This window comes from Eurytemora carolleeae, unplaced genomic scaffold (assembly GCF_000591075.1).
Source record: "Eurytemora carolleeae unplaced genomic scaffold, Eaff_2.0 scaffold225, whole genome shotgun sequence".
NCBI lineage: Eukaryota > Metazoa > Arthropoda > Copepoda > Calanoida > Temoridae > Eurytemora > Eurytemora carolleeae.
This window is the reverse complement of record NW_019396157.1, coordinates 303,021-315,555: the sequence shown is the minus strand read 5'-3', so window position 1 is coordinate 315,555 and position 12,535 is coordinate 303,021. Positions and strand designations below refer to the sequence as shown.

The 12,535-nt window shown below is 32.6% G+C and overlaps 1 protein-coding gene across 1 annotated transcript in view; it reads left to right on the top strand.

Moving 5' to 3' along the window:
- LOC111696695 (neural cell adhesion molecule L1) overlaps nucleotides 1-12,535 on the top strand; it is a 59,267-nt gene that overhangs the window by 29,328 nt on the left and 17,404 nt on the right. The window contains exons 9-14 of the mRNA XM_023466395.1: nucleotides 1,408-1,524; nucleotides 3,174-3,245; nucleotides 4,175-4,229; nucleotides 6,948-7,016; nucleotides 8,056-8,116; nucleotides 11,378-11,569. Of these exons, the coding sequence (XP_023322163.1) occupies nucleotides 1,408-1,524; nucleotides 3,174-3,245; nucleotides 4,175-4,229; nucleotides 6,948-7,016; nucleotides 8,056-8,116; nucleotides 11,378-11,569 (566 nt within the window). The remainder of the gene's footprint in view (nucleotides 1-1,407; nucleotides 1,525-3,173; nucleotides 3,246-4,174; nucleotides 4,230-6,947; nucleotides 7,017-8,055; nucleotides 8,117-11,377; nucleotides 11,570-12,535) is intronic.

Genomic DNA, 12,535 nt, shown 5'->3' with positions numbered 1-12,535 from the left:
TATCCTTGTATCCTGGTAGTAGGAAATAGGTTCATAGAGGGGTTCTTTACTACTAGTAGGAAATAGGTAGATCATTCAGTGGTTCTTTACAACTAGTAGGAAATAGATAGATTATAGAGGGGGTATTTACAACTAGTAGGAAATAGATAGATTATAGAGGGGTTCTTTACAACTAGTAGGAAATAGATAGATTATAGAGGGGTTCTTTATAACTAGTAGGAAATAGAAGGATTATAGAGGGGGTATTTACAAGCTTTGATTTATAAAAAAATGTTCTCAAATGTTTATTTAAAAAATAAATTCTCTAGAAATGAAAAGCTTGCGTACTTCAAAAGAATAATACATCTTTAGACATACAAAAAGATTATACTCAAAATAAGCTTGATTCTTTTATATTAATAACTTTTTTTCCAAGGATTTTTAACAATGGAATTAAGTATTAGTAAATAAAGTTTTATTATGATCTATTTTAAGAAAAAAAATTATTAACTTTAAATGAAAAATATAACTAAAACATTTTTTTTTATTAAAATAAGCATATCGCTAACAGTAGCTATCTGATATAAATATTATTGGTCTATAAATATTATCCATGACTAACCCTCTGAAACCTCAAACGGTAAAATGTTTACTTTATACATAAATGTGTTCTTAGCTTGAATTAAATTAAAGGGACTGTACAAGTAATTTTAAGTAACCCTCCATTTATAGAGTGGCATGTCCGATTTAAAACGGTACTCTGAAAAGTTTTGTCTGATTAAGTATACAATTGATATACATGCTTTTTAATTTTTTTAAAACTGATTATCAGAATTAAACACTTTTGAAAGCCAAAAAGCAACGTTGTTCTTTTTCATTCATGGCTAGATTTACATTATTAACTACAATGTTGTGATACGGTCATGTTTCTTTTTAAAATAGAGGCTCTTCAAATTACGAAAGAAGTCCCTTTAAGCTTGACTTCCAACACTGTCCCTTTCAGCTTGACTTCCACCACAGTCCCTTTAAGCTTGGCTTCCACCACAATCCCTTTAAGCTTGGCTTCCACCACAGTCCTTTTAAGCTTGACTTTCACCACAATCCCTTTAAGCTTGACTTCCACCACAGTCCCTTTAAGCTTGACTTCCACCACAATACCTTTAAGCTTGTCTTCCACCACAGTCCCTTTAAGCTTGACTTCCACCACAGTCCCTTTCAGCTTGACTTCCACCACAATCCCTTTAAGCTTGACTTCCACCACAGTCCTTTTAAGCTTGACTTCCACCACAATCCCTTTAAGCTTGACTTCCATTTCAGCTTGACTTCCACCACAATCCCTTTAAGCTTGACTTCCACCACTGTCCGTTTAAGCTTGAATTCAACTACAGTCCCTTTAATGCCTAAAACCTGGAAAACTGAATTGTACAGAGTGATCGGGAAGAACAAGATTGGACCCTCTCCAGCTAGTCTTCCTTCCTATCATATGATGACTCTACGAGAAGCTCCCAGAGGAAAACCAACTATACTCAACACAAGAAACCTTAGGCACACACCAGCTAACAATAGTTCAGGGCACTTCACGCCACATTTTAAGAAAATTGGTTTAAATTTTGCTTTTCAAACCATACAACAACAATTCATGTTTTGTTTACATTAACAATTTATTTGGTCAAAGATGTTCTGTTCTGACTGGCAATGCGAAAATCCACGAACAAATTCCAAAAAATCATGATTAGAAAATTTGACAATCATATCTTTGGTTTTGAAATATACCAGGACAAGAGGTCAGCTTAATATTTCAAAAGCATATTTGGTATTGAAGAGACATGATTTCAAGTGAATCGATCCATTTAAATATTCATAATAGTATGTGAGCCTTTTATGAACACTTTTCAGATAAAAATATAGGGAAAAAAATTGCACAAAATTCCGGACATGCCCCTATTTTAATGGAGGGTCGGAGGGTCACTCAAAATTAAAACAACCATCGGACATCCCGGACACATTTAGATCTATTCAGTTTCACGTTGAATAAATATAATATTGATTTTGCATACATTAACTAATGGATCGTTTTAGATGAATATTTGCTGCAGAGCTGTATTCAGATCTTAATGGAGAATTTTCAATTGTAAAGCCTGAGTTCTACAGATTCAAACATAGATCACTTTTACCTTTTAACAGAAAAGGAAAATATATTTTAGAAAAGAAACTTTGATTGTTTATTTAGTTGTAATGTGATATTGTCATTTTTCTATCTGAAAAAGAAATAGAAAAATTCTTACCTCTGCAAGCTGCTTGAAATAAATCCCTTCTCTAAAAATATTTTCAAGAATCTAAAATCATATTGTATAACCATTCTAAACTTGTATACAACACAGGGGTAGATATGTTTAAGAATTACTCCCCCTCCAGGGGGGAAGGGAATTTTTCTAAATTCTCCGGGGGGATAAAACTGTACATCAAATGTAAATTTTAATACTTTTTCCCAAAAACTGATTTATCCCCCCCCAATTTAACAAATTAAAACCTAAAAACATACTAACATCTGGAAAAAGAATCATTTAAAAAAAGGGGGGGAGATTTTTTTCTCAAAAATATACACCCCTGAATTATAACACCAGAACTTATAATCATAACAACAAAGGATAGAGTGTATAGAATTCACACAATTCAGGATTCAGGGTATAGGCCTACAAGACCTACACAGTAAACATATAGAAGCTGTGTTTAAAGGGACTGTACTCGTAATTAGAATTAAAATGCACCCTTGAAACCTTTCTGTGGGAAAACATGATGGAGTCACCACTGTGTTTCTATCTGACGATGGATTATATTCAAATAATTAATAAAGTGGGATTTATGGTGCAAAGAATAAATTTAAAAAGTTGCAGAAAGAAAAACGAAGATATTTTCGTCATGGCTTATCATTGTGCAGATCAAATCAATATTTAAGAAGTAAAGAACATTTGTAGAATCTTCTTTCATTTGTTTTCTTTCAGAACTGTTCATTAAAAAAGTTGGTAAAACAATTATCTATTAATTAAATCTGAAATTTAAATGTGTAAAAATGGGAATGGGTTTAGAGGGATGACATAAAACCTAACCCATATACACACAAACACACACCTTACCCCGACCCAAGACCATTAGAGTACCATCTTTTATTTTTCTGACTGCTGTGGTGTGTGTAGTTCAAGTTCTATACAGCTAGAGTGGAGGGCCCCAGATCTGGATTCTATAAATGGAGAATTCATTGGATACAGGGGAACAAACATCTATATCTATACATCTTAACATGGCTTTTCACATTTTCAAATGTTATCTTTCTCTAATTAATCATTATATAAATATAATTTTTATTATGTATCCTTGTATCCTGGTATCCTGGTATTCTGGTATCCTGGTATTCTTGTATCCTGGTACCCTTGTATCCTTGTATCCTGGTATCCTTGTATCCTTGTATCTTGGCATCGTTGTATCCTTGTATCCTTGTATCCTTGTATCCTTGTATTCTTGTATCCTGGTATCCCGGTATCCTGGTATCCTTGTATCCTTGTATCCTTGTATCCTGGTATCCCGGTATCCTGGTATCCTTGTATCCTTGTATCCTTGCATCCTTGTATCCTTATATCCTGGTATCCTTGTATCTTGGTATCCTTGTATCCTGGTATCCTTGTATCTTGGTATCCTTGTATCCTGGTATTCTGGTATCCTTGTATCCTGGTATCCCGGTATCCTGGTATCCTTGAATCCTTGTATCCTGGTTTTCGTGTATCCTTGTATCCTGGTATCCGTGTATCCTGGCATTCTGGTATCCTGGTATCCTGGTATCCTGGTATCCTGGTATCCTGGTATCCCGGTATCCTGAAATTTAATTGTATCCTTATATCCTATAATCCTGGTATCCTGGTATCAAAATATTTTTCACTTTTAATCTGCTTTAATCTTTATTCCTGCGTTATCTCTCTATCCAGATATTTTAAATTATGAATTGTCTCTCGTTGAAATCGAAACTTTTAAGATCTTGTAAAAATTTCTCCATTATATCTGCATTTTTACGCTTTAATTTCAAAGAATTTTTATGTATTTTTTCCCGCATTCTTGACATTTTTAATCTAAGATTAGTTTAGGTGTGAACAATAAAGATTTCAATTATTTAATTCCTTTAAGATAAGAGATGTTTGATTCCTAGGATATCCTGGAAGCCTCGAACAAGTTCAATCCGACCACAATTCCTAGATCTCAAGGTTATAATCTATTTATGGCTTGTTTGTCTGTTTGGGTGTCTGTTTGTTTGTATCTAATAAACGTCAAAATGGCTTAACCGATCGGGCCCAAATTTTTGTGGGATCTCGGGTGACCCCGGGGCCGGAAGGTTAACGAGTGATAAAAATTTTAAAAGTTGTATTTAAAGGTTTTTCTTTTTGTAAAAAAAATTTCAAATCTTAAATATCTGCGAAATTTTTCTCTTTGTTTTTCGATGTTACAATGACACCATATGTTCACAATTGAAATAGAAGATGGGCGCGAAGCGAAGCGCCCTAGAAGCCTTGTATAATAAACTAGGTTTTCAGGGCGCTTCGTGTCCATCTTTTATTTTAATAGAACATCATTTTTTCTTTGTATACATTGTAACACAAAAACAAACAAAAAGTTCGCGGATTTTATAAAAAAAATTGGATTTAATGAAAATCGAGTATCTAATGGAGTTTCAATTTTGAAATTTTGACTATCGATAAACCTTGCCTTGGGTCATGTGAGGTCCCACACAACATTTGGGCCCGACTTGTTAAGCCGTTTTGACGTTTTTTGGATACAAACAGACAGACACCCACCCAAACACCAAAACAAGCAAAGTATATATATATAGATAGATAAAATGTATATATACCCCATTATTGATCAGATAATGGTTTATGAATTCTGCATTAGGATGGGGGGGGGGGGATTTGTGGCAACAATGCAAATATTTTGAAAACTTTGCAGTTTGAAGTTTAATTTTTCAAGGGTAACAGTGCAAACATTTTGTAACTTCTAAATTGTTTTGTATCTATCTATGTATATAATCTATATTTTTTGTTTAGTTGTTTGTTTTTCTATTGTTACAACATCTCAATATTGTGGATTGTTGCTAAATATATAGTTATCTGTTTTATACTCCATAAATACCGGAGATACACAATACACATAATACACATGATAATAGAAATATAACAAATGGCAATAAACACATTTCAACAATGTTTTGAGTTCAATCTCAGTTTGTACAGGATTATTCACACGGGATGAGACTTCAAAGACGACTGAATGGAATTTATATTGTCTGTTTTTTATATTTAAAATTCCTAGCAACTGTAAACTTGTTTCTTTCTATTTTCCAAAAGGCATTTTCCCAAGTGGCATCTTCCCAAATGTGCTATTTCCCAAGCGGCAACTTCCAAAAGGGTAGAATGGGGGCTGAGCGCTGTGGCTAGGTGGGCTATGGTACTTAGTTTTCTGCGGCTGAGACAGAATTGGGAAGTTGCTTATGGGGAAAATACCCTTTGGAAGTTGCCGTTTGGGAAAAAGTCCCTGGGAAAGTACCTAACATCGTTAAATATGACAATAAAAGACTAAATTCAATATCATCTTGAGATCGTCATATTTGACGAGTTTTTAGATTGTCTTTACAGTCCCATATACTTTGTGGGTATTGGATAACCCCTGTAGCTGAGTGGAAGGGGCTGGGAGGGGAGGGGGGGGGTTTGACCTAAAATAAATAGAAAAAGAATAAGGGTTCTATTAGCTCTGGTTGTGTTAAACAAATATTGAACTATTGGCGAGTAAAACTAAAAAACTAAATAATATTATAGAAAGCTGAAAAATCAGTTTAAAAATACATTTTTTTTAGATTTCATTGTAGGCCATTACAAAAAACACAGCCCAAGGAAACCAAATGTTTGAATGGGCAAAAAACTGCAAACCAAGCTAGTAGTATACTTGTTTAAAGATAAAATATGTATATTATTAAGATATTATAGTTTATGCATTTTTAAAAACAAATTTCTTAATAATTTTTTATTTATAGAAAGCAAATTCTGACATCTTTATTAGACCAATTTGCGTATACAAATCTGTTGCCGATCATTCTTTACATTATGAGTATGACAGCTTGTTCAAAAAAGAGAAGCGTATTTTCCCTCAATTCGGTCAGAAATAGCCTTATTTGTGGTTGAGGATGAATTATAGTCCGTACTCTCAATGTACATTTATTGTAACAATCCATCAGAATTAATCTAATTAGGGCGGGGGAGGAATGCATTCCCGAGCTTGTACTTTAGTACTTTTTATCTATTTGTTAACCCTGTCCCCCGATTGGGATATTTTTGTCTAATATCATGTCTCTAGTAAAACTTGTCAAAGCCTGCTTATTAAAACATTGAGACCTCTATCTTTAATGGTTAGGGTGCGAGGAAGAATATAATAAAGTTCAAAAAGTATGTGGGAACAATTTTCTAAAATAGTTTTTTTTTCTTATGACAGATATTAAAATTACATTACAGTCATTTTTCCAAGGGCTTTTTAAATATATAAATTTTGTGTAACTTAATTAATAAAAAAGTTATTAACCATTTCTTATTATTTTTTAACACCGACCCGCCGTTTGACTGTCCTCCAGAGTCCTACCCAAGTTATTTAGAAAAACCACAAGGGGGGATGGAAATCGTGAGAAAGTCATAGAGACTTTAAGCGTAGTTATAATTAAAAATTCATGCAAAGATTGCAACGGTGAATTCAAAAAACTTTATCTGATTAATAATGTGGAAGATATTGTCGTTCATTCTAGGCAAAACGCGTTTAATTCTGATAATTCTGTTTTCCTGCAGTAAAAATGCGCAAGTCACTTTTGCTGATAAACCACAATTGAAAATAATCAGTTTTTAGAATTATTAACATTGATATTTAATTGATTATGGAATATATAGGATCCTGGTCTTCTGGAGTACAGGTTGACAGGACTAAAGGCCTTCACGTTCTATCTTATATCTCTACAGGTATACATAGATAGCTAACCACACTTTAAACACATTGAACTAGGGGAGAGCCAAATTTATGCGATATTGCTGGTACGACTTTTGGACCTTGAAGCTCCTTAAGTTTTGATTGCACAAATCTAAGAAAAACAAAGGAATTATGCATTTCCAATTAATTCACTCTGATTTTAAAATTCCTATAACCCAATGTTGTAGACCTTAGATATTTTAAACTATCAATTTTGTTAGATAATTTTAAATTTTTAAAGGTTTACAATAAGGGTTGCAAAGAAATAGCGTATTCGAAAAATTGAGTTTGTGACAAAGACCCAATTCATTTATTCGGTTACATATTAGAAATTGATAACAACTTTTTTTAGAAATTGGAAACTATTAGAAATTCAAAACTTTTTATTCTCATTTTATACAGAGAAATTATATTAGATTTAAATCAAAAAACATTTTAATTTTGCGCCAAATTTACTTTAGTTTGACGTGGAGACATCGAACATTATATTTTTGGATAGTGGGTCTGCGTGAGGTTAGGGAGATACCAACCTTTTTAAATAAACTGTTCAAATATACTGATTTAAAGTTTGAATTTATTGAATAATGAAGAATGATCAGTTACCAATTATTTGCATCAGGTGTAGTGGTGCAAAATTTACTCCAAAATTAGATGTTAAAAGAGATTGTAAAATAGTTTTAAAGGAATTGAGTCTTTGCCACAAACTCTAAATTCATAATCCCAATATCCCTATATCTTTAGAATTCAATGTCGCAAATATTTGATATTTCAAACTTACATTATTTTATATTACATAATTCATAGTTTGAAATATCTAAGGTCTACTTAATTATTTACGATCCGAGTGGATAATGCAACTCCATGGCTTTGTGTGGGTCCTACTCCTACGCTCTTAGATTAAAGACGTGTTTAATCTTTTTCTCCTTATAATTTTATACGTAACACATACTAGGAAAATCAGTACCGATCGATATAGAGTTTTATCGATATCAGCCTATACCCCTTTAATTTTTCGCAAACACTTTAATCTAGGTTATGAATCCTGAAGGGCTTGGTCCCCCTGCCAGTGTAACAGTAACTACTGATGAAGGAGGTAATTTTTCTTCTTTATGTCTTGTCAAATAATTTTCTATTTTGATTTTGGATCCAACTTTAAAGATCTTAAACGAAATAACCAACGATATACAATCCTAAATTAAAGAAACGACATCAGCAGAACATGTCAGCTTACTTAGATTCAAATTCTGTAAAAAATCGATTTAAAAATAAAACTAAGGTTGAGTTTTTAAATTTATTGTATAATTTGGCTAACAATAGACCTATTCAAACTGTAACCTCCCGTTAAGCCGACTTAAAAGCAGCTAAAACCATCTATATATATATATATATAAGCATATAAACTATATAATTCAAAACGGAACAGTACATAAAATAAATCAGTTCCTTCCAGGGATAATATAGTGCAACCCGACTTAACTGCAGCTAAACCAGAATATGGGGTCGAACAGAGTTTAAATGTTTGTTTTGTACACTGTACTGTATTAAAAGTAGGATTGGTAAATAAAAACAGTTGATAGATGTGAGTAGGACTAGACATCATTAACAGGGGAACGGTCTTGCTTTCAATTAACAAACGGTAATTCCCATTAACTATACACATCATTTGAAGATATTAACGAACGCAGAACTGGAACTATCATAGATTAACGAATAAGGAACTGGAACTATCATAGATTAACGAATTAGGAACTGGAATTTAACGAACAGGAACAAATAATTTTTGGATGGAAAAAGACCTTTTATTCTTAATTATCGTCACAATTAACAATATCGTTAACTAACAAATATTGTAAACAATTAACCATCGTTATAACGACCACAACGTCAAAATAGTATAATTTATTGACAATCGTTAATTTAAAAAACGGAACGAATATTTTTGGAACGTAAACATTAAAAAAGAACCCCTGAGAGCATAAAATTTGTTCAGTTAATAGTAAAATATCTTTAAAAGTTGGAGACCATGAAAAATTGCTTGTCTTTCAACTATTTTTTAAGAATTTGATCTGTCTAATGCACACGATTCAAACTTAGAACTTTTTTAAGTTAAAGTATTGAAACCTTAAATTTGAATGCAATTTAATAAAATAAAATATTATATTTTATGCTCTATTAAACGGACATACTCTGCATATCAGGTCCAAGACCCTGAATATGGTTATGGTTATGGTAGGAGTAAAAATAAAACCGCTGACTTCCATAGTGTTAAAATTGTCCAAGGGGGGGAAATTTAAATAAAATCCAGCGAAATGTTGCGTTTACTTGACAGTCTTTTTTTGAAAATGAAGCAGAAATGCATTTATTTGAAAGGTGTTTGAGTAAGTAATCTTTTTAATAGATCTATTTCAAGTTCCAATCATAAGTTTCAGTGAAACCAACCAAATATGTCAATCAAACATTCCAAAATAACTTAGAAATCGAGAATTATAAAACTTCTGAAGCTTTTGTATGGGATAGCATATCTTATGCTTCGGCCACACCGGACTAACCAGAGTTCTTCGATTTCTTCTAGCTATTTAAAATCATACGCGTTATGGTCTATAATTAAAAAACCTTTAAACTTACGGATTTGATTTTTAAAAACTTTTTATTCAAAATGCATACGCCAACAAAAAAGTATATAAGACAAAGGCTAAAAAATGATGTTTGATAGAACAGTTTTCTTGAATATTGGCAGAACCGTTAAATCCACGTGCGGCAGCAGAACTCAATATCGACTGTGCAAACTTATATTTTGAATTGTTACACCTTAATTCGGGGAAAGTTGTCTACCCTTAGCACCAAGAGGTAACCAACGTCTAAGGTTGAATCGATAAAAACCAAATTTTAAGTGATCCTCTATGCAAAGATGGTCCGATTTACAACTGTACCCTTAGAAGTTTGGTCTGGTCAAGTATGAATTCAATATTAATGTTTGTCATTCTGCTCTACAAAAATGACTCATTTCTACTGAAGAAAAACTTAAAGCAATAATCAGATTTTAACATTTTTCGAACAAGAAAAACGACAGTATATATACCCCATTATTGATCAGATAATGGTTTCAGTTACAGGCCATTCTAGACCATTTTTTAAAACACTTTTAACTCTTGCTCTTTCTGCGGCATTTTATCTTCTTCAGTAATAAAACAATTACATAACAAAATTTCCAGGATTAATCATTTTTTTCCGTGGATTTTGAAAAATCGAAATTTGTTAAGGCAATTTTTTTTAGTTCAGGCCATTATAAACCTCTTGAGGGATCATGTAAGGTTCCACAAAAAAGTTTGTTTAAATTAATTCAGCCGTTCTCACGTTTAACGGATGCAGATTTATTTAATAACAGACAGAGTGAATGGGTTTTAAATCCTTATGTAGGATATCTCTTGTTTTGACTATTCTTAGATTTCATATCTGAGCTAGAGTTAGATTCCACCCTACCAATCTGAGTTAGAGTTAGATTCCACCCTACCAATCTGAGCTAGAGTTAGATTCCACCCTACCAATCTGAGCTAGAGTTAGATTCCACCCTACCAATCTGAGCTAGACTTAGATTCCACCCTACCAATCTGAGTTAGAGTTAGATTCCACCCTACCAATCTGAGCTAGAGTTAGATTCCACCCAGTTAGAGTTAGATTCCACCCTACCAATCTGAGCTAGACTTAGATTCCACCCTACCAATCTGAGTTAGAGTTAGATTCCACCCTACCAATCTGAGTTAGATTCTATTCTACCAATCTGGGCTAGAGTTAGATTCTATTCTACCAATCTTAGCTTGAGTTTTAATTTTTGACGGAAGGAGCTAGTGTCTTTTCTCAAACGTGAACTGGCCAACAACCAACGTTCGGCCGAAAAGATTTTGGTTCATCTGCCCATGATTAAACCAAATCCGTTCATTCAAAAGTAATCAGCTTTGGATGTATTGTTTCTCGACTCCATCACCCCACTTTAAAAATTACATGATCTGAGCCGGTAAAACATGTATTGTATAGTATAGTAGTATAGCTATGTCTCAAAATATATATTTATAAACGAAACAAAAGTACATGAATTGATCCAGCACTATGTTGTATTATATGCGGGTTACTAATGAGTGTGTATTTCCGTTCTTACTTTGTATTATGCTCAACACTATAAAGTAAATAAACACTAGGATTGGACTTTCTTGTGCTTTACGTTTCAAGCTTTGTGCGAAGAAATTAAGAACAACTTCAAAAAAAACCTTGATATTCTTAAAATACAGAAAACGAAAATGAAAACATGAAATTCCATTTTTTTCATAGTTGTTAGATATATGTTTTTTGTATTTTATAGTTCCTTCAAGCCCTGTCAACTTAACAATCATCACGATCACCAACAGCGGGCTGATTATGCAATGGAATAAACCGGAAGCACCAAACGGAAATATATCCGGTTACAGACTGTTCTATGCCGCAGAACAATTTACAAATGTGAAGACGATCAACTCGAGTGCTGATATTGTGACTGGGGAGATAGAAGGACTAGGTAACTTTTTATCATTCAAGATTTACAAGAAAAATCATGTGAAAATGTTGTATAAAGAAAATAATTCTTTGTATTTTAAATCTCTATATCTTTGCAACCCAATGTCGCGCAGACCTTAGATTTTCCAAACTATGACTTCTGTTCTGTTTGATTAAATATTTCAAGTTTGAAATATCAAAGGTTTACACCTCTAGGTTGCAAAGATATAAGGATAAGAACATTTAAGTTTGTGGAAAAGACTCAATTCCTTTACGACCATTTGCATTATATATTATCGCCCTATTTTCAATTATTTCATTTTAAATTTCAAAATTGATAAAAAGTTTATGTCGCATCTTGGAAACATCAATATACAACATTTTTTCTTTACACTTACGGAAAATTTAAGAGAAGGCCTTTTTTTAAAGTTTAATCTTTTTTGGTACACCATGTAGAATATTGAATATACAGTGTACAGCTGGTGTACACTGTATCAATAATGTCCTATATTGAATATATAATATATATTATATATTATAAATATAACATATATATATATATATATATATTGGATACAGGCATCAAGTACACAGTCTGTTTAATATTCTCCATTCTTCTTTCTTCCATGGTCATCTGTCATAAGATGTACAGGGGTATACATAATGGATGAGACTGTAAAGATGACCTGAAACTCTTCCTCTTAAATATAGTTTACAGTTTAATAGCTTAAAGGGAGTGACCGGCTATGTAATGTAGTTTAACTGAGTATGCAGTGTTGTGGAAAACTTCTTTCGGATTCATTTGAGACGTATTAAACTTTTTAAAGATCTGTAAATCCTGAGTTTGAGCGCAAATTCGATGTTAAAAACTCCTACTTTGGGGGTGGATCAATTAATAAAGCGACAGAGGAGTTTTTTATTCTTAATTGTACATAAATTAGTTTTCTTGGCATAGCAATCTCTGTTTGTATTTCTGTTTGTTTGATGT